Source organism: Equus asinus, chromosome 21 (assembly GCF_041296235.1).
Source record: "Equus asinus isolate D_3611 breed Donkey chromosome 21, EquAss-T2T_v2, whole genome shotgun sequence".
NCBI lineage: Eukaryota > Metazoa > Chordata > Mammalia > Perissodactyla > Equidae > Equus > Equus asinus.
The window spans coordinates 65,541,162-65,562,963 of NC_091810.1; the positions used below are offsets into that span (position 1 = coordinate 65,541,162).

The 21,802-nt window shown below is 37.0% G+C and overlaps 1 protein-coding gene across 13 annotated transcripts in view; it reads right to left on the bottom strand.

The window, feature by feature from the left end:
• The window catches only part of RBMS3 (RNA binding motif single stranded interacting protein 3), a 1,423,334-nt gene that overhangs the window by 11,527 nt on the left and 1,390,005 nt on the right, over positions 1-21,802 (bottom strand). For 7 of the 13 annotated variants that reach the window (XM_070492738.1, XM_070492737.1, XM_070492736.1 and 4 more), the window contains 2 exons: positions 3,216-3,296; positions 418-549 (listed from right to left, as the gene is read on the bottom strand). In XM_070492738.1, coding sequence (XP_070348839.1) covers positions 418-549; positions 3,216-3,296 — 213 coding nt within the window. Of the gene's footprint in view, positions 1-417; positions 550-3,215; positions 3,297-21,802 lie in introns of those variants that run through there. The other 6 variants (XM_070492733.1, XM_070492730.1, XM_070492739.1 and 3 more) reach the window with 1 other exon arrangement.

Below are 21,802 nucleotides of genomic sequence, written 5' to 3' on the forward strand. Positions count from 1 at the left end.
ATGTGACAGTAGCAAAATGAGTCACAAACGGAATTGAAAAAAGCTAGTCTTTTGGGATTCCTCCCTTATTGTTCTCCGAATTCTGAGACTTCCATGTGAATGAGCTGGCTGGAGGAACAGAAACACATGGCTCCATCACTTCCATCACTCAATCAACAGCCAACTAACACGTAGAAGCAGACCTGCAAAAATGAGGAGCAGCTGTCCCCAGATGCTTGAGCAAGTCGAGTCAAGACCAGAAGAACTATCTACCTGAGGTCAACCCAAATTGCCAACCCACATAATCATGAACTAAATAAATGCTCATCACTAAATTTGAGATGGTCTGTACTGCAGCAAAAACTAACAGATACAACATGAGAGACAGTGATGTCAAGATGATTGATCTTGAGGGAAAGAGCTTAGTATAGCCCAAACTTACTTAGACTGTTGGTAAGAATATGCAGGTGCATGTTCACTGGACGTGTCCACTGCTATCTGTTGCTGCTGACCACTGGTGTCCTGGGATGAAGGTGCCACTGTCTGGGGAGAGGTATCAGCAACAACACCCTAAGGAGGCAATGAGAACACAAAAGCCTTATTGGCTTCAGCAAAGGGCCCTCTTCCGGATGGACTATAGAGAATACCTCTCTTCTATTTGGCTTGAGTAAAGTTTCACTCTGCTACATAAAGCCACAATAAGTACTCAAAGGAAAACTAAAGAGCACATTTGGACAAGAGTTGAAGAATTTTCCCCAATGGGCAACCAAGAAGCCTTGCCATCAGAAGTCCTTGGAGCAGTCAAGTGGTCAGAAAATCATTTTGCCCATACTTAGAACTTTCAAACCATAGTTGCATACAGCCACAGTAAGTAATAATTTATTAATAAAAATATCCATGCAGGATTCCTATAAAAACTTGTATATTCAACCGTCTTCCTGGCGTAGTGCACGGTACTATGTCTATATGATTTGCCAAAGCAAACTCTGACCTTAATAAACTTAATGAACTCTGACCTTAATAAAAATCTACATCTAAGTTTGGAATTCTTTTGCAAGGACACTGTTAAGCAGATTTTCCTTTCAGGAATTTGATTTGTTCTATTTTGTTTTGTTTTCCACAACATGAACTCAAATTCATTTAGAAGTTTCAGGAAAAGAAACAAACATCCTTAATTTTGACTTGCTCCTCCCCTCACCCAAATCCACAAGAATGGATTTCTGGAGTTGGTCATAATTAAGGACATATGTGTGGTTCCAAAAGAGGCATAGATGGTTTTATTCGGTAGTTAGTAGGCCTAAGGAGGCATCTATCTGAATACATTTTCCAGGTTCTACATACAGCCTTGGACACCTGCAGTGATGTCAGGTTTCAAATGTTTTTTGGTCAACTTTCTAATTAAAGATCCCTGAAATTGTTCTTTAGAATCTGAAAATTCTCCTTATACTAATTCAGTATTTTCCCCCCTATTTTACTGTTTGATATTGTGCATTTTTCTAAACCTCCCACCAGCATTTACTTGTGTGGATATTGATGAATTTTCAAGGAGTGTTTTTACATAGAAAATGAATCAGTGCTTTTCCTTATAAGCACAAATTCAAGGCAATATATTAGAGTGTACTTATATTTTTCTTAGTAAAAGAATTCTTTTTAAATCCCAGATTTAACTATAGATTGTTTCAAATAAGCCACACTGTCAAATGTGCTCATTATTTTATAGTCATTAAAATTGCTCAAATTCTGCAGATAAGCACACACCTTTGGTGTAAAGATAGAGAAATGCAAATTTGTGGCAGAGATTTATGCTTCAAGTGCCTAGAAGGTCCAGATTCATAATATTCCAATGGTCTAGATGCTTTTTGATAGCTAAATATAGCAAAGAATATGTATTTTAATCACCTATTCTTGAAATTCTGAAAAGCCAACTAAAATCTGTTTCATACTAACGTAGTCTTTTGGCCCACAGGTCTGGAACACACAGGAGATTTAAAAATCAGACCTCCTTGGTTTCCTAAATTATATGATAGTGTCCTCTTAAACTTCTGTGTTTAACCCAAACCTTCATACTAGCAAACATTTGTCACAGACCAAAAATAAGCAAATAAACGTTTTAAAAGATCCGATTTAGTCTGTAGAGATCTCCCCCAGTCTCTTTAGCTCCAGAGGTTGGGAGAGTCATGGTGGACTTCCATGTGGAGTGGTGCCTACACACGAGCTGCTGGCCAACTCATGGAGAAGCAATGGCATGAACTCCAGAGGAGTACTAGCTGATGGGAAGTAATGCACTGTGACCGTAATAGCAAATGTCATCAGAAGAAGGGGAGGAGGGGAAAGAAATAATAATGGCTAGAAGCAGAGAGAAGTATACATATCTAAGTATTTTACCACCATCTGCATAGCTCTATGCCCCCTCCTTTTCTGTGCAGTTGCTGGCTCTGTCCAGCAAAATGATGTGTAGAGAAGATGGATTCAGCCCAATGGAAAGAGAGAAGGAAAGGGATAAAGCTTCTATTAAGGACAAGATGACTTCATCATTCATGGTGTCCACAACAATAAGAGTGGTACAACGTTTTCTTTCTTGTCTGCAGGATGCCACAAACCTGTCAAGGTACATTCACTAGAGCAGGGTTCTTAATCTGCTACACGTTAGAATCATCTGATATCTTTTAAAAATGTTGATGTCTAGTCCATGCTCCAGACTAAATCAGATAGGACTCAGGCATCACTATTTTTGGAAGCTCTTGAAATTATTTCAACGCGCAGAAAAGTTTGAGAATCAGTGCACAAGTCCAGTGCCTCTCAAATTTTAATATGCACCTAGCTCTCCGAGTTTAAAATGTTAAGATGCAAATTCTTATTCAGTAGGTCTGGGTGGTGTCTAACAGTTTGCATTTCTGACTGGCTCCAACAGGATGCTGATGATGCTGGTCCAGGGACCACTCTTTGAGTAACAGGGTACTAGAGAACTAGCTCATTCAAATAGTTGCAAACGATTTTTCCTCCCTATTTATGAGTGTTTGTGGTTAACATTGATGGGGTAGTGATTTTGTCTCTGATCTTTTCTCTAAATATGAAAATGGCACTTCCCTCATACCTCTATAGCAAATTAGCTTATTTCATGTGCAAAGCAAAACATAAGTATGTTCAAGTAAAGGTACAGACTTTCAAATATGTTAAAAGAGGTAAAGAGTAAAAATACTTTTTACCCTCTTTCTATCAGACGGAGATAGACTTACTTCAATAGAAACAGCTGTCGGAGGCACAGGCGTGTACTGGGGCATGTAGGTCCCTTGCATAGGAGCAGCAGCAGTCATATACTAGAGGGAATCAAAGAAAAATGCAGGTGAACTTGGATTTGCAACCAGCAAGAAAAGGAGATATCACAAGAGACTGCTTTAGGTACGTGGCCCATGGCCAGTGCATGATTAAACTCTATTTTGACCAAAAATAAGGCAGTTCCTATCGGCATGGAATGACCTTTGCTTACTGATTCAGTACCAACAGCAGCCCACCTCCACAATATCAGTACAAGCCAATTCACCCCCGTTACCTTACTTTGTCTTTTTAAACACTCTATATCAGATCTCAAACATTTCACTTTTTCATCTGAAACATAAACTCCATGAGGGCAGGGATGATGTCTGTTTTTTTCCTCCATTTTATTGCTAGCACCTGTCACACAGTAGGCTCTCAACCAATTATTTGTTGAATGAATGAATCATCATATTGTTAGTAATAGTTTCTTTTCTAACTAAAAAAAAAGAAAAATAGAGGAATAATGCAAGAAATATTATGTAGCAACATTCAGAATTGGCAAATGTTATTCACCTGACTTTTTTTATGTATAAAAGAAACACAGTGTTGCAGATAACGTTGAAGTCTCCTTTGTTCCCTTCCCTCATTCCATTCTCATGTCATTGTCTGTAGTTTCTTTTCAACTCCTTTAACTCTCCACATTTTTTCATCCAGATGAACAATGAAACAGTTAAATCATTTTTCACCAAGTTGTGGTATTCAGTAAAATAGGTTTTGGTGATAACATGTATTTTTGCAGTGAAGAAAGAAGCCCTAGGAAAAATACATGTTCACCTACGTAAGCATAAAGTATGACCCGTATTCCTATTTCTAATGCATATTCCCCCTGCAAATTCAAAGTTCTACTGTCCGAGAATGGAACTTGCTATGGAATCAACTATACTTCCGAGTTTCTAAACTTGAACACCATCACAGAATTTCAGAACCAGAATCATCTAATGAAGACAAGTTTTCTCAATTCATAAAGGTTTAGAGGAATGATTTTTATGGGAAAGCACAGGACTCTGATTCTCTATTCTTCTAAATTTGCTGAATTCAAATATAAAGGCCCTGCATAAATATGCAAAACCTAAATTACCATGTTTTGTGTATCTTGGTACTTTCAGTATCCAAGGGGCATGATGATTCTGGATCCAGAGGAACATCTGAATGGATCTTAGCTCATTAGTTGTTGTTGTTGTTTAATATTCATGGAGAATTACAGCAATAAAGCAACTTTGGAATGAATGCATCTCCATCCTAAACTAAGCACTGTCCTACTGTATCCATTTGCTAAAAATAGAGATGGTCTTAGTGAAACAACCCTAAATCAAACAAACCAAACTGTTTTCTGTAATCCCTGCGTTGCTACTAATAACAACTGAGTGCAATTCATATGTATATAAAAACAACCTTGTATCTTGGACCAAGAGCAATTGTTTGAAGGGCCTGGGCATATTAACAATTTAGCTTTATAGTTGAAAATTATCAGAGATTTCTGTGCCCTGTCCTCTGTGCTCTCACGGCATTCATCACTCTTTTATTAAAATTGTTTGGACTATCATCTCCTTAAAGGCATCATGGGCCACGTTTTCCAAATCCCTGCATCTTCTAACATACCGTGCAATGCCTGATACTCAATAAGGAATTGTTCAATGGCTGAGTGAACGGATACAAGGAGAAAGTCTTCCATTTCCAATTATAAATCTTACATGCCTCTTAGCCGTTGATAATTCTGAGCTCATTATAGACATTAATTTCATCACCCCCCTAATGTGTTTGTATAACCTTTAAACAAATACTTTAGCCAACTCTGCTCCTCATAGGCCTCGTGTCCTTGAGAGGACAATTAAGGGGGCTGGCCCCGTGGCCGAGTGGTTAAGTTCGCGCGCTCCGCTGCAGGCGGCCCAGTGTTTCGTTAGTTCGAATCCTGGGCGCGGACGTGGCACTGCTCATCAGACCACGCTGAGGCAGCGTCCCACATGCCACAACTAGAAGAACCCACAACGAAGAATACACAACTATGTACCGGGGGGCTTTGGGGAGAAAAAGCAAAAAGTAAAATCTTTAAAAAAATAAAAAAAAAAAAGAGGACAATTAAGTATTGAGGTATCCAGTAGAGTCAATTTTTCAAAAGGTACAAAACTCTGGAGTTTTCAGCAAGTATTATTTCACACCTAGACGTCTATGGCAGGTCTTGCCAACAAAATTGCTCCAGAAAGTATGTTGGGGATAACAGTTCCTTGGTCATTTCAGACAGGTGGTTTGCCCATATTATACCGATTTTAAAAATCCTTTAATTTAGCATTCCCTACAATGTATTATTTTTAGAATGCTAACTCAATTGAGAGAAAAGCTTTCTTGTGCTCCTATGCGTTTGAGCAATGCTGCATAAGGTATCTTTTTTGATGCTGACGTACAATAAAAAACTCTGAGAAAGCATCTTTTACAGAAGCCTATTTCAAGGTAATTAAACCAATATTTCTAAAAGTTTTTTTTGTATACCTATTAATTTTTCTTAGAACTAGCACTCTAAGGAACATACTTTGGAAAATATTTCTTTAACCGAATCTCAAGAATCCTAGTAGATTTGTAGCAAGGGGGAAGCTATTTTTGCCGACTGTGAATTTATACGACCACAGAGTTGATACTGCTGTGGCTCATGGTTTACACTTTGGTCATGGCTTTCCAAGATTTATATTATACTAGTAAAGAGTTAATCCTTCACTAATTTGGATATTTTCTATTCCAGAATTAGTAATTCCAAACTTTGCAACTGGGTCTAATAAGTGAGTGCGTATGTCCTTGCCAAAGAAGACAACGTCACTGGCACCCCTGTACAGGACACTACTTTGCTCTATCCTTGCTGTACTGTTCGCATCTTTAAGGAGCCATTTCTGTGGACTAGAGTTAGGGATACAGCCTGGGGCCATACAAAGCAATGTTCACCAGTTCACATGAGAATCCACCTCATTTTTAGACCTCTCTTGCCAAACTAGGGTTCCCAGGCAATACAGTTAACGCAAAGTATTTTGTATGATTCTTAGCTCAGCTTCTTCAAATGACTGAGTTATTCAAAACCTCATCTGTGTTTTGTTCAGTAAAACTGAATCAGTAAATCTTCACAACTCCTATGACATTCAATAAAGTCGTGAATGTGGGAAAACTGAACTGCTTATGGCATAAATTCATACTCATCTTCTCTTCAGAACAATGCTGTGAGTCAGGCAGGATGGTTCCCCCATTTTACAGATTGAGAAACTGAGACCCACATATAATGGGAATAAATTCGAGTTCTTCTGACCCATAGTTCAGCAGTTTTCAGTTTACTTTATTACCTTTAAAATTAAGGAAATAGGGAGCCGGCCCGGTGGTGTAGTGGTTGAGTGCGCACGTTCTGCTTTGGCGGCCCAGGGTTTGCTGGTTTGGATCCCGGGTGTGGACATGGCACCACTTGGCACGCCATGTTGTGGCAGGCATCCCACATATAAAGTAGAGAAAGATGGGCATGGATGTTAACTCAGGGCCAGTTTTCCTCAGCAAAAAGAGGAGGATTGGCAGCCGTTAGCTCAGGGCTAATCTTCCTCAAAAAAAAATAAATAAATAAAGGAAATAAAGCCCAAGACCTTCCTTTTGACCATTTCCATGTAAAATAGATATCAACTTGTTTTTTTTTTATTAATGGGCTTTAATAACTGGAGTTACAATTAAGAAATACAGAATAATATGTCTTTGATTAATTTTTATTGTCATTTAATTTCCATACATTTTTTATTTTACTTATACTCACAATACCTAATTTTCTTCTGGGAGGGCTATCTCATATGCTTAACTTGTCTTATAACTTAACTTACTTTTATGCTGCTCTTCTGAATAGAACCAACAGAGATTTTATAATGTAAAAGAGATCAGCTCAGTTCAATGTGTGGTGTGCGTGTATCTTTTAATGAAAAAAATCTTTCTGCTTGCTTTTTTTTGTCACGGAAAAATTAATAGAGCTTGAGAACGTTGTTTGAAAATTAGAGATAGGCTTATTTTAAACAAGTTAATGCTATGCAGTTTTATGCCTCATAAGACTATTATCTCTGGGTAAACTTTTGCAATAAAACTCTTCTGTGGTAGATATCCATTTTCCAGGGTAAAGCCTCAAGAAGCGACAGCCTTGTAAAATGAAGAGCAAGTGCTTACAGGAAATGGCTACAGCTATGTGTAAGATCAACTCCCAGCTTTAGGTAATCGGTGAAAAATAACTCTGAACTTTCTCTGCAAGCACACAGTTTGATTTCCTTAAGAGCTCAGATAAACTACAGCCAGACTTAATAATCCAGGCTGCACAAAAAACTGTTTTGATCTGGGTGCCTCAGAGACTGCTTTCATTTTATCCAGCTAACAGATGACAAAAGACTAAGAGAAGGACCTGTGATATACAAAATATGCCATTTCAACTTGATAAAGTGTGGATTACTTATTAAAACTATAACAAGAATGGATGTACATCTTTTCAGCTAATTTCTTTTACTGGTATTTCTCAAAAGCTAGAAAATATCTTCCATAATTCTTTCATGAGTACAAATTATTTTGCATTTTTTTGATACAATGGTTGATAGGAACCACATTACGATGAGATGATAGAGACAAAAAGGATAAATTCATACAAGATTTCCCTGCTATTATGTAGCTTAAAGTTTTGACATTAAAGCATAAATTTTTATTTTTTGGTAAACAGCTTGATGATTTTTACATGATCTGAAAGTACCAGATTTTCACAAGTAAGTATGCAGGAGACCTAAATAGCCATTTTCAAACCCACAGAATAAATTCCAGACTCCATCACTTGTTCCAAGAAGTCTAGACGCTGCATCACCAAGATAGTTACACAAAAAGAGAAAAAAAAAGGTGAAGTTGGAGAGGAATTGTGTTTTTGCCTATTTAAGTTAGGACAAACTGTTTCTGTTACTGAGGAATCATTGATTATTTCTGAGGACACAAAGAAAGAAAACTCCAAATTTTTAGTTCTGGATTTACTTTTTTTTCCCCTACCAAAGCAAAACAAATAAAAAGTGTTTTATATATTTCCTTCTAATTAAAGTTTTCATTTTAATTATTCGTAGAGCAAAGGAGTGGCAAGGAAGCTCCCACATTTCAAATTGTGAAATTTCCTAAAATAACTTATCCAACTTGCTCATTTGGAGTCTTTATACTATTTAGATTTTAAATTGGTGCTTCTAGTCTTTGCTATAAAATTCATAAATCTGCTTAACAGATTTCAGCAGGGGAATGGTCCTGGTCCTATCAAGCCCAGAAAGTCAATGAGAAGGACACAGGAAAGTTGTAAAAATGCACCTCAGAAAGGAAGTTGAACAGAGAAGGCAGCAACTGTGGTCGATGATGCTAACAGCATGCATGTGAATTACTTTCATCCAGTACAAAGTTTCTTTCAATGAAGGAAGCTTGAGGATATAGGGAACGGCCTGAGTTATGATTCGTCACATATGGGTGAGTGGCTAAGGGAGAGGCACAGTGTTACCTCAGGTGGGTAGAGGTATTCTGCAGTTTTGAGGGCCATATTTCTTGGATTTGTAAAATTCTATCATCTCAGAGTTGAGAAGCAATACCTGAACCTGGGTTGGAAAATTGGTATGATTTCATATGCTTGCTTCGACTAAGGAGTAACAGCTGCCTGGAGTGTAATTGTAACAATGCCTTCTAAGTCTCCATGTCACTCAATGGATGAGAGACCATCCATAGGGCGGAACAGAGCTGGAGAGATTCTCCTCAAAAGGAAAGAGTGCCCCTACTAGGGCCTGATAAAGCTGGACTCTTACCTGGACTTCCTATCAGGTCTTCCTATATTCTTTCTATTTCTGCCAATGAAATGTTGAAGAGTAAAGAAGATCCCCAACCAGAATAGTTAGAGTGCATGCTTTCATAATGATTTATGTTAATGCTAATTTATAAAGTAGACTATTAACTTTTTTAAGGTAGTCACATAGAAATAACAAAGTAGATAATTGTGAGTAATGAAATAACTATCCCTGAAGAATAGGTGGAGGTGAATACAGATAGCAACATGTACTTAACCTGCTAGGAATAAAAGCACTTGAAGAGAAAAGAAAGCCAGTTAGTGGGCTGGATAGAAATGGGAGCCCAGATACCTAGGCTCCTACATACTTAGGAGTATGTAGCCTATATTATCCCATCCAGTTTCCTAGAATTCTACTAAACATAGCCCACAGACAGGTGTGCATTAAACTATTAAACAAAAAACACATATTGTTGTCACTGTCTTCTGGGGTGGGGGCCATTTGTTGGTGGTCTACAACAAGGAGAGTAACAAGGAAGAATCTTGGAGGTTGTTCGCAGCTTGGGAATTTATAAAACCTCACCCACTGCACAACAGTGAGAAGTAGTCTTTCCCATGTGATCACCGGCCATGGAGGCCTTCAAGTTTGCAGAGAAAACAATATTCAGGAATATATGGGAAAAAAAACAAAGCCATTAGATTTGAGCAAGCACACAGATCATTGTGATATAAAGAAAAATAAAGTGTTTTACTATGGAAATGTAGCTGATTAAGAAACTAAGTCTTAAAATTTGAACTTAAAAGAATTCTGTATAGACACCATGAATTCTCTCCTTCTCAAATTTTTTTGTGATAGGTAATACGAAATCTTGAGAAAGATGGGACAAAGGAGAAATCCAGTGGATCACAAAGAGCACTCAGGAGATAAGGATAAGTAAGTCAGATAAAAACTGAGAACTAACTGTACATCAGATTACAGAATGGAGGAAACTATGAAAGCATATTTATAGTGGTGTAGTTGGAATGAAAGACTCATTAGGTTCAACGAAGAACGGGAAGTGAGTAAGTAGAAAAGATAAAAAGAGGATCTTATAAACAACCTTATGCCGATAAATTTGATAACTTAGATGAAGTAGAACAAATTCATTGAACAGCACAATTTAGCAAAACTGACACAAAAAGAAATAGAAAACTTGAAGCGTTCTCTATCTGCTACAGAAATTGAATTCATAATCTAAAACCTGCCCACAACAAAACATTCAGCTTCAATTGGCTTCTCTGGAGAATTTTCCAAACATTTATGGAATAAATAACATCAATCTTGCATAAATTTTCCAGAGAATACTAAAGAAGGGATACTTCCCAACTCATTTATGAGTTTACGTAGCAAATTTGACAGGGACGTCACCAGAAGGGAAAACTACAACCCGATATCTCTCATGAACATGTATACAAACCTTCTAAATAAAATTTTAGCTGATGAATTAAGTAATATATGAAAAAACTATATACATCATGTCCAAGTGGGATTTATTTCAGGATTTCAAGATAGGCTTACCATCTGAAACTCAGTTAACATCACTCACCATATTGACAGAATAAAGAAGACAATTATATGATCTTTTCAAAAGATTCAGAAATAACTTTGATAAAATCTGACATCTGTATATGAAGAAATGTCTTGGCACACTAGGAATAGATGGAAACTAGGAATAGAAGTCTATATACAAAAAACTGTACAGCTAACATCACAGTTAATGGTGACATACTGAACGTGTTCTATTTAAATTTTGGCATGAGATAAAGATATCCAGTATCATCTCTTCTAATATTGTTTTGGAGTTTCTAGACAGTGCAATAAGACAAGAAGAAGAAATGGAAGGCATAAAGATGGAAGAAACTGTCATTATTCAAAGATGACATGACTGAGATATAGATATTTCAAAGAATATACTTTAAAAAACAATTTTTAGAATTAATAAGGAAATTTAGCAAGGTTGCAGGATTCAAGTTAATAAAAAATTTGAATTTCCATATATCAGCAATGATTAAAAAAGAAATTTTAAATAACACTATATAGATAGCATCAAAAGATATCAAATACCTAGAAATAACTCTGAGGAAAGGCCTGAAAACTTCTATACTGAAGATTAGAAAGCATTGATGAGAGAAATTAAATAAGGCCTAAATAAATGGAGAGTTATATCACATTCATGGATTAGAAGACTCAATTTGTTCAAATGTTAATTCTAAAAAGAATCTATACATTCAATGCAATTCCAATTGAAATCCAAGCAGATTTCTTGGTAGAAATCAAGAAACTCACTTTAAAATTTATATGGAAATGCAAAGGACCTAGAATACTCAAGACAATTTTGGGGAGAAAACAAACTTGGAGAATGCGGACTACTAGATATCAAGGATTTACTAAAAAGTCATGATAATCAGGATAGTGTGGTATTGTTACAAGGATAGAAAAATAAGACTAATGGAACATAACAGAGAAACTAGAAGCAAATAAATATACAGCCACCTAACTTATAAGACAGTCACTGTAATTCAATGTGGGAAAGAGTGATCTTTTCAATAAATGATGCTGGATCAGCGGGATATCTCTGGAGGAAAAATGATCCCTGGTCCTTACCTCATACCATACATAATATTAATTTGAGATAGATCATAGATATAAATATAAAGGTATAATATAGCTTTTTGGAGAAAATAGGAGAAAGGCTTCAAGATATTGGGAATAGCAAAGATTTCTTAAACTTGACTCAAAAAGAACTAATCATAAAAGAAAAGAGTGATAATCGGGCTTCATTAAAATTAAGAATTTCTAATTCTCACAAGACCGAGGGAAGATATTTACAATACATGTATCTGACAACAAAGCTTATATATAGAATGTATATATTTTTTAAAATCCACAAATCAGTAAGAACACAGAAAACCCAATTTTAAAAAATGAGTTTGAATGACCTCTTAATTCATACAATAACTCAGATGAATCTCCAGGGAATTATTCTGAGTGAAAAAAAAAATCCAAAAGATTATATACTATATCATGTCAGGTATATAACAATTTTTATATGACAAAATTTTAGAAATGGAGAACAGTTCAGCGGTTGCCAGGGATTAGGGATGTGGGTAGGGGAGTAATGGGGAGGCAGGTGTCGTTATAAAAGGGCAACAGGAAGGATCCTTGTGATACTGAAACTGTTCAGTGTCTTATCTGTGGTGTTGGATAAAAAAAATCTATTTAGGTAAAAAATTATATAGAACTTAACACACACATACACGCAAATGGGTACAAGTAAAACTGGTGACATCTGAATAAGATTTCTGAGTTGTATCAATGTCACTATCCTGGTTGTGATATTATACTACGGTTTTGCAAAATATTACTGTTGGGGGAAACTGAGGCAATTATACAAGGGATCTCTCTATATTATATTTCTTACAACTGCATGTCAACCTACAATTATCTCAATAAAAACCAAAACAACAAAAATCACATATATGTATATATGTATATGTATACATAGATCTATCTCTCTAGTCACTCAAACACTTCTGGAAAGAGAATATCTAAACTCCAAATGGCCAATATGCTTATAGATACATGATGACCTCATTCATTGTCATCAGGAAAATGCAAGTTTAAGGTATTATTATATAATACTACACTCCTACCAGGATGGCAAAAATGAAAACGATTTATAATACCAAGTGTTGGTGAAGATGTAGACAGCAGGAACTCTCATACACTGCTGGTAGGAGTACAAATTGGTTTATTCACTCTATAAACGATTTGGCAGTGCCAAAGAAGCAGAACATTCAGAGAACCTATGACCAAGCAATCCCACTCCCAGGTATGTGCCCAACAGAAATTCTTTCAAATATACACCAAGAGATATGTGCAAAATTATGGAACAGCTTTATTTATAATGGTTCCAAGCTGGAAATAATCTAAATATCTATTGACAGTAGAATTAATCAATTGTAATATATTTATAATGTACGGTAACATAAAACAATGAAACAAAACTACAAATGGGGATAAATCTCACAGATATAACACTGCATTTTTAAAAGGCAGACATAAAAGGCTTCATAATGTATAATTCCATTTACTTGAAGTTCAGAAACAAATCTATAGTGATAGAAGTCACGACTGTGGGACTTTTGTGGGGATAATAAAAAGGCAGGGACACAAAAGAGACTTCTGTAATAACAAGACCTTTTATATCTCAGTATAGATGGTGGATGCATGAGTGTTTACACTTTGTAAAATTTATTGAGCTGTAAAATTATGAACTGTGCCTTCTTCTGTACATATGCTATACTTCAATAAAAGGGTTTACAGAAAAAGAGCAACAGAAAAGGGAAAGGGTGACCTTAGATGAGAGCAGGAACAACTTAGCCACTTAAACAGGATAAACTGAATGGATTCAGATGGGAGAAGGTTGAGAGATTTGTCAAGGGCCTACATTCTCTTTCTATTGTTTCTGTTTCTGAGGCAAGAGGTGAGGTGAAAATAAGAGATGATGGGTTTAGAAGTCTGAAAGAATGTATGAAATGATTGTCTTGGAGAGTGGAAGATTGAATGCCTCAGGGTTATGTAATAAGATTTCTGGGCAGTGATGAGGGCCTATTTAAGTTGTGTGGTCACAAAATTAATGTGAAACTCATCAGCATGGTGGTATGTTTTACTCTAAGCACATCCAGCTGTTCAAAAAAATGAAGCAGACTGAGAATTGGATGTAAGCAGGATCGAAGCTGCACCAGGAGAGTATGATGGAGGAAGAGGGAGTCAAGGGAGGTGAGGGCACATCAAAGTAGGTGATTAGAATGTTCTCCTATAGAATCTAAGCTAGCCATGGACGTGAAGAAATGAAGGGGAAAACTGATACTAACAAAGCGGAAGAATAAATAGGTAGGCAGGCTTAATGGCATCAGAGAACTGTTGCAGTAAGAGTAGTGAAAGAAGTGTGTAGAGGGAAGGAGATGGCAGTCAGAGAGTGGCATGATTGAAATTGAGTGGGTGATTTAAATTGAAATTTGGAGTGGGTGCAGTGGTTGTGAATGGCAGTTTCTAGGATACGGTAGAGAAAAAAATCATCAGAAGTAAGGAACTCAGGAAACTGAGAGGCCAAGGTGCTCCATTATTAAATTCCAGTAATGGATATATATCCTTGATTCACTTATTAGCAATATTTGATTAAATTTTATTGAGCTCCTAATATGTGCCAAGTATTAAGTAAGCATATACTATAGTGTTAAACATGGATTGGGCAATAGGACTTGATGGAGCCCAGAAGAAACAGATTTTGTTACTAAGCCACTGGGTGTCCTGGACAGTTCTATTCTCCTTTCTGATCTTACATATATAAAGCTATTTAATTCTATGCATTACTCGTTATTGTCAGTTTTACATTCACCACAGTACCCAGGAACAGAGTAGGTAATTAAATCTTTGTAAATTGATATTTTGTATTATTACTACTTTCTTCTGCAGTTTTCCCATTTTGCGTTTGCATTTTCTGTTTATCCCTTCTTTGTTGTTTCTTAATATTCTCTATTATTTTTGCATATTAGTATGGTTTATCAATGGTAAAGAATTAAAAGTCTCTGAAAAGTGGTGACCTCTTCAAACGAGAGAGTCTGTTGAGGTCAAGTCAACATTTATTTAAATCAGTCTCTAAATCTGAAAGCATCAAGGAGAAATCACTTTAACAAAGGACCTGACTGACCTGTTATCTGGATAGTTCTTTCAGAAACTTACACAAACATACTCCTCAGCTTCTTTAGGCTCATTTAGTCTTTTCTTTAGGGGTGCAGGTTTGCTTCTTTATTTTGGAAATAAAAGAACTGAGGGACTTTGTCAAGAAGATAGATGAGTGAACTAAGAAGTCCTCAATGTGCCTGAAGCTTTGTTGTTTTCTACTGAAGTCTGTGACTAAAGCATTAAATCGGGTTAGGGAAAGACACTTTAGCCAAAGTAAAAGGGAACTCATCCAGGCTGCCACACACACAGCAAATTCCATTTCCACACAAAACATTTCCTCTCAACCATCCTGGGCCCACACACTGCGAACGCCAATCATCCCAGTGGACTAGAGTAGATGTTAGAACTCAACAAGAGGAAATGTGGAGGGTGCCCCTAAAATGTCCTTTGAAACAGTGTTCAGTCTATACAAGAATCAACAAACATACTCTTTTTTAATGTGTTTGTTTTTCAATCAAGAGACTTTCAGAGATGGAACTTGACCTATTCTACTGGTTGGAATATTTATATTAGGGATTAATCCAAGATGGGTGGGAGCAAATGAAGGCAAGTAGGAAGGAACCAGGGAGAAGAAAGAAGATAGATCAACATTCTAAATAAGGAGGAAAGAATAGAAAGCAACAATAAATTGGAAACTGCAAAAACACAGCATAAAGCTATTTGAGAAAAGTACTTTCAGAATATTCAGGGAAAAAAACAGATTTAAATGGTATTACTCTAACCATGTGAGCATATATAACTTTGGCAATACAAAACCATAATGGAGGAGTTTCTGCCAGGCTACAGATATTATCATGCTTGCCTCCAAGGATATGAAGAATTCAAAGTAAAGAGCCAAGGGCAAAAAGATAGGAGGACTGGAAGGAAATAGACCTTCTGGTGCCAGAGTTCACATTCCATTCCCTGCCACAAGAAATGAAGAATAGTTTGTTTGACGACAGCCATCAAACAATGGAGAGACAAAGGATATTATTCTGGGGTAAATTTCAACAACTTCCACTGAGTTCTTGGAATCACTGTGATCTATACCATCTCACTTATGTTTGGCTATAGCTAAATCTACCGCTCACAGTTAAGAGCACTCCCTTCGTAATATCCTTCCTCTGTCCCTTTCTTGTTTCCACTGTGTTCTAATCTCTTTCTATCCACCTGCAACACACATTCAAAACTTGTCTCTTAAACTGAGTCCAAATGCCAAATTCCTGTGTGAAGCCTTGCTTTTGCCCCCAATTTGGAAGTGATAACTCTCTTTTATGACATCCAACAACTCTTTATCTGCACCTCTGTTATAGCTCTTAGCAGTCAAACCATGGAAACCATGCCTGATTCATCATGACTGGCACTCAATATGCATTTTTTGAATGAATTAATGAATGAAAACATGAATGAATAACTAAGCACTCTGGATGAAAAACTCAAGCTGTATAGCTCAAAGGAGCTATATAACTGTTCAGGGAAAAGCACAGAAATCCTAATCCCTTGTTTTCATCCTGATTTCTGTGATGGTTAATTTTATGTATCAACTTGACTGGCCTAAGGGATGCCAAGAGAGCTGGTCAAACACTATATCTGAGTGTGTCTATGAGAGTGTCTCTGGAAGAGATTAGCATGTGGATTGGTAGGCTGAGTAAAGACGATTGCCTTCACCAATGTGAGGGGGCATCATCCAATTCCCTTAGGACTTGAATAGAACAAAAAGTAGAGGAAGGGCAAATTCTCTCTCTCTCTCTTCTTGAGCTGGGACATCCTTTTTCTCCTGCCCTCAGACATCAGAGCTCCTGGTTCTTGGACCCTCAGACTCCAGAACTTAGACAAGTGGTCCTAGGGTTCTCAGGACTCGGACTGGAAGCTACATCATTGGCTGCCCTGGTTGTTAGGCTTTCAGACTCAGATTGAACTATATCACCTGGCTTTCTTGGTTCTTCAGCTTGCAGACAGCAGACTGTGGGACTTCTCAGCCTCCGTAATTGCATGAGCCAATTCCCATCGTAAACCTCCTCTTATATATCTATATATCCTACTGGTTCTGTTTCTCTGGAGAACCCTAATACAATGCCTATGCCATAAATGTATATATCTAGAATTTGTGGACAAAATATGATTATAGTGTTTCTTCAGTGGTTTGGCATTTCTTCGGAAGCACATCATGGCATAAAATAAAGCTAATGAAAATTACTATAGAGGAAAGAGATAACACTTTCCTAAGACTTACCAAAATTCTTTGATAGAAAACGCCTAACGTATGGAGACTCTTGATTAGGGCCTTCAAATATTGGGAACCTTAAGTTAGTGAGAAAAGGTCATATCCTGGTCCATTTAGGAATCCAAACTGCAAGGACCACTTCAGGCCTGGGTGACAACATGTCACCTGCATTAACCAGGAATTTGGCATATGAATGGAAAACCATTGGATTTTGCAAGGAGAACACCAGAAACACAAGGCAAATAAGGTCAGCTAAGAAAGAAGGCTTCTTTTTTTAAAATTGTGTAATTAAGGGCTAGAATGAAGGAAACAAAACTAAAATTAAGAGAAAAGGGATTCAGAACCAGGAAACAATATTATCCTACATCGACATGTAGGAGGCAGGACACCAAATGTAGAAGTCAAATCTTCCATCACAGGGAAAGAATATCACCTACACAGGGATGACAAACACTGGTAGAGGCTATGAGTGCTCTGTTGAGACTTACTCTGAAGGTGAGGCTGAGGCTGGGATCAGTGGTAGTAAAATAATATTGTTTTGAGGAGGTGGGAAGAGATGAGTACAGGCTAGAGAAGTAAGTCTAACATAGGAAGCTCACCTTTTCTTTCGTGATTAAAGAAAAGATGGTGAGGCTGAGTGCCAGAATCAATTAATTGGTAGGTCGGGGCTCAAGAAATTGAAGGAATTCACACCTGATATCCTTGCCACTGCCCAAGAATACTGGTGCAATATTATGAGCATAGAGGTGAATGTTGGAAATCTTTTCATTGGAATATGTTGAAAGGTGAATATTTGGAATTATTCCTTTGGAGAATTAGAGACAGATCTGACCCAGGATAAATGAAAGAATTTCGAGTCCCATTACTATTATTAACAGTGGTAGTGAGGGTGCTGGCAAGAGAACCATTAAAGTGATGCACAATGTGTTCTAGGCAGGAGAGGGAAAGAAATGGAGTAGGGGGAGGTGATAGATTCAGTGAAAAAGGAGAAATGCAAGAGTGAAATGCTGATAAAGCAAGTGTGAGCATTTTAAGATTTCAGAGGGGGAGCCATTATGGTTAGGTCCAAAATGCAATCTTTGAGGTGAGTGGCTGGAGTGGCTTAAGGTGAAGGTCGCTGGAATCAAGGAGATTAAGGAACACTGACACTATAGTACTAATAAGGCGGGAGCTGGAGGTAAGAGGAGACTAAAGACAAAAGGCTATATTGAATGTGTGGTTTGGCAAGGAGATCAACAGATGGAAGCAAAAAGAAGGGAAAGAAGTTTGCATCCAGGGACAGTGTCATCATTAAAAGAGGAAGGAACTTACAAAAGGTCTAGAAGAGGCAACGGTGATATAGAAGACTGCCAATATGTCCTTCTAGCTCCATTGGTCAGAGAAAAAAGTGAAGTCTCCATTCTAGCAGGGTGGTTGAGGAAGGATATATTCTTAGGGCAAACCACATCTCAGGTAAGCCATGAGAAAGAGAGCTTTTTCTGCAGCGCATGAAAACATAAAGGAATTTGTCTTTGGGTTTTAAAAAGTGTTTTTAGAGGAACACAGATGAAAAGATACCATGTGAGGTCAGTAGTAAATGGATGATCCACTGGGCAAGCAGTAGGGACTGTCCTGGGAACACAGACTGTACGGCGATAGAAACCCCAGCAATACTGAATTAGGATGGTGATTCAGGAGATGCAGGTGAGAGGCCTGTTAGCACTTGCTCATCTCCAAGTTCCAGCCAGGCTAGGTGAGACCTCAGATGGTTTCAGAAGCCAGATATATAAAGGCTTGCAAGTAATGCTAAAAGTATTACTGGTTGGGTCTGTAAATATTCTCTCTTTTTTTTTTTCTAGCCACTCATTGCTAGAGGCTGATCACTTGAGAGTTGAAAGAAAGACTGTACATTTGAATTCGAGTCCAATCTACACCTAAGCAGATATTCCCTCTACGGAACTGTACCAAATGAACAAGTCTTGAAAATCTCACTAGAAACCACCTTTGGTATTATTATCCTTGACTCATTAGTGCTCTCCCAAGTTCTTAATGGACAAGGAGTCTTAATAATAACTCTCCTTATTGTTGGTATTGATCAGGAAAGCTTCTCTGCAAGATATCCAAACCCTCCACCTATAAAATCAACTAGCAGCACAACTGAACTTGTTTTCCTCCAGTTTTGTTTCTTATTCTTTGTTTTTGCTGTTGTTATTATTTTTTAGTATATTGATTATTATGCTTTGGCGCATATTAACATGTTAACGTAGTGTTTTTGGTTCTCTCTAATTTATTACATAAATACCTTTGTTTTACGAATGCATTCTATTTATTTTCTGCCATCTAGATGCTTGACAATAAACTGATTTGGAGTCGACTAATAGTCATAGTTTTAAGAACACTTAAAAAATAAATTGGTCTAATGTTATGCTTCGAACTTAGCAAATTAATGATGAAGATAATGATGTTCATGGTAAATATTCACGTATTCTGGAACATAAAGAAGATAAAAAATGTAAACCTGATTTTTTGGGAGGGTTATTGACACACATTGCAAGATTATCTCTCAATTTGAGCACTGCTATAAGATTACACAAGTATCAGTGCATTTCTTTTCCCAAAATAATCATCATCTACTTAACAATACATATTTTGAAGTAATTTTCCATTTACGATTTTCAAGGCAGTGCGACATAAAGTTAACATCTCTGTAGAATAATAATATCAGCCAATAAAATTAGGAAAAAATAGACACTTTGAGTAGTTCAGCATGATGGTTAAGAAAGATCTGGGTTTTTAATCTATAAATCTCAGTTACCTTATTGTAAAACGAGGTCAAACATTCATACTTTAAAGTTTTTTGAGAAATATTAGTGAACTAATATATATAAAGTTCTTAGTATAGGGCTGGGTACATATTAAGAACCTAGTAGATGGGAACTGTCATTATTATTGGTTTTATTTTTATTCATATTATTATTATGACAAGACAAACTTTCATCATCTTAATGATGGTTAAAGTTTGGCAGGATCAGAAATCAGCTTAGGAAGGAAACACGTTTATTTTCTCTTGGAAATTACATTGATAAGACACTTGGGGCGGACAGTAGGACAATCAAGGCATGTGTGACAGACACAACCTACATGTAGAGATAGTTATAAAGAGGGGAAATGGCAGGATTTCTTGTGTTTCTGAGAAAGAGGGAGAGAGGGGAAACCTGGAGGAGCTAGAGGAAAGGGGAGGGGAGACGCTCCCCTAAGTGGTATGAACCTGAGCATATGCAAGGGAAGAGCTGGTGAAATCCCACTGTGGGGAAGCTGCCAAAGGGCATTTCAAACACAGGGATGCATCTTTATATTCAATTGAAATTGTTTAAATGTTCATTACGTTGCCATTACTGAACATGCCCCAAGTCTTCACTAATGTTACTCTGCGTAAGATTTTTACCTTAAATTGGACAGGGAGTGAATTTCACATCTGAATCAATACAAGGTAGAACAGAGAGACCAGAGAGAGGTGACGATAATGCCCTTGAAAGGTTAAGTACATACTGCAGAGAGCTTTGGACTTCCAAAGGGTATGAAATTGGGGGTTCCAGCCAACCTTATCTGGTTTCAAAATATTAGGAGGCCCAGTGACATCTGGGTTACATTCTTAAACAAAGTAAGTAAAATTGGATACAATTGATTCAAAAAGCCTGAACAGTTACCCCAAATCTTAATATATTTCCTATCCACTGGAAAAATAAGAAATTAAGGGTTTGCTCATTGAAAGAAGCAGGTAAGAAGTAGTTCCAAGAGGAAATAAAAGTAACTGATATAAAAAATGAATAAACAATAGGGCCAGACGTGTACTTTCCTGGGTGGTGCTGTAGGGGAAGTAAGGCAGTCAGTCAAAGAGAAATAAAAATCAATACAGATATTGCATCACTCTTAATTTTATCTCCTGAGTTTCCTTGGCCTGGTCCCACCTAGTCCATCTGTCCTTGACTTCTTTATCCTAGAAGACTTTAGCTTATGTTTAGGACCTGGGGCCACTCCTTCACTAACTCACAGGCTACTATGGACACTGTTTTGCCAGAATGTTAACACAGATTTTTCTAGAGTTTTGATCCTGTTTTCCTCTTTCTTTTGACAAAAGGAATTGTGTTTCCCACGTATCATCCAAAAATATTTATGAGAGCCAACTATGTTTAAGGTGCCTTAAGTCTTACAGTGGCAGATATAAACCAATCTCCTCCTTAATGAATTTCAAGCATACCGACAGAAAATAAAAATATGTGTTTGAATTCCTTTAAAACTACCCTTAATTCTTAACTAACGGATATTTATAAAGCAAGAAGAGAAATTTAAAAAGAGGGATAAAAGACTAAACTGTGATTCAAGGTCAAAAGCAAAAATTAATCAAAAGTTGTACTAAGTGTAGAATCTAGAGAGGAGGATATGAAGAATGATGACAAGAGGGCAAGTACAATGAACATTTTTTTCTTATTCACTCAGTGTCCATTTCCCCTTCTCAATGATAACTCTTATTTCCTTTGGGAATTCTTTTGTCTCCGTTCCCCAAACACATAGTTAGAATGTGATTGACTGCACAGTTACTATATCCTGATCCCTTGTCCAGAAATAGATGAAAATAACCCTAGCCCAGCCAATGATATTAGTGAAGATGTTTACCAGAACTTCTGAGAAGGAAAACATTTTCTCTTTTTTTGTGGAAACTTCTAGAAATGACCTTTTCTCCTCCCTTGTATGGTAT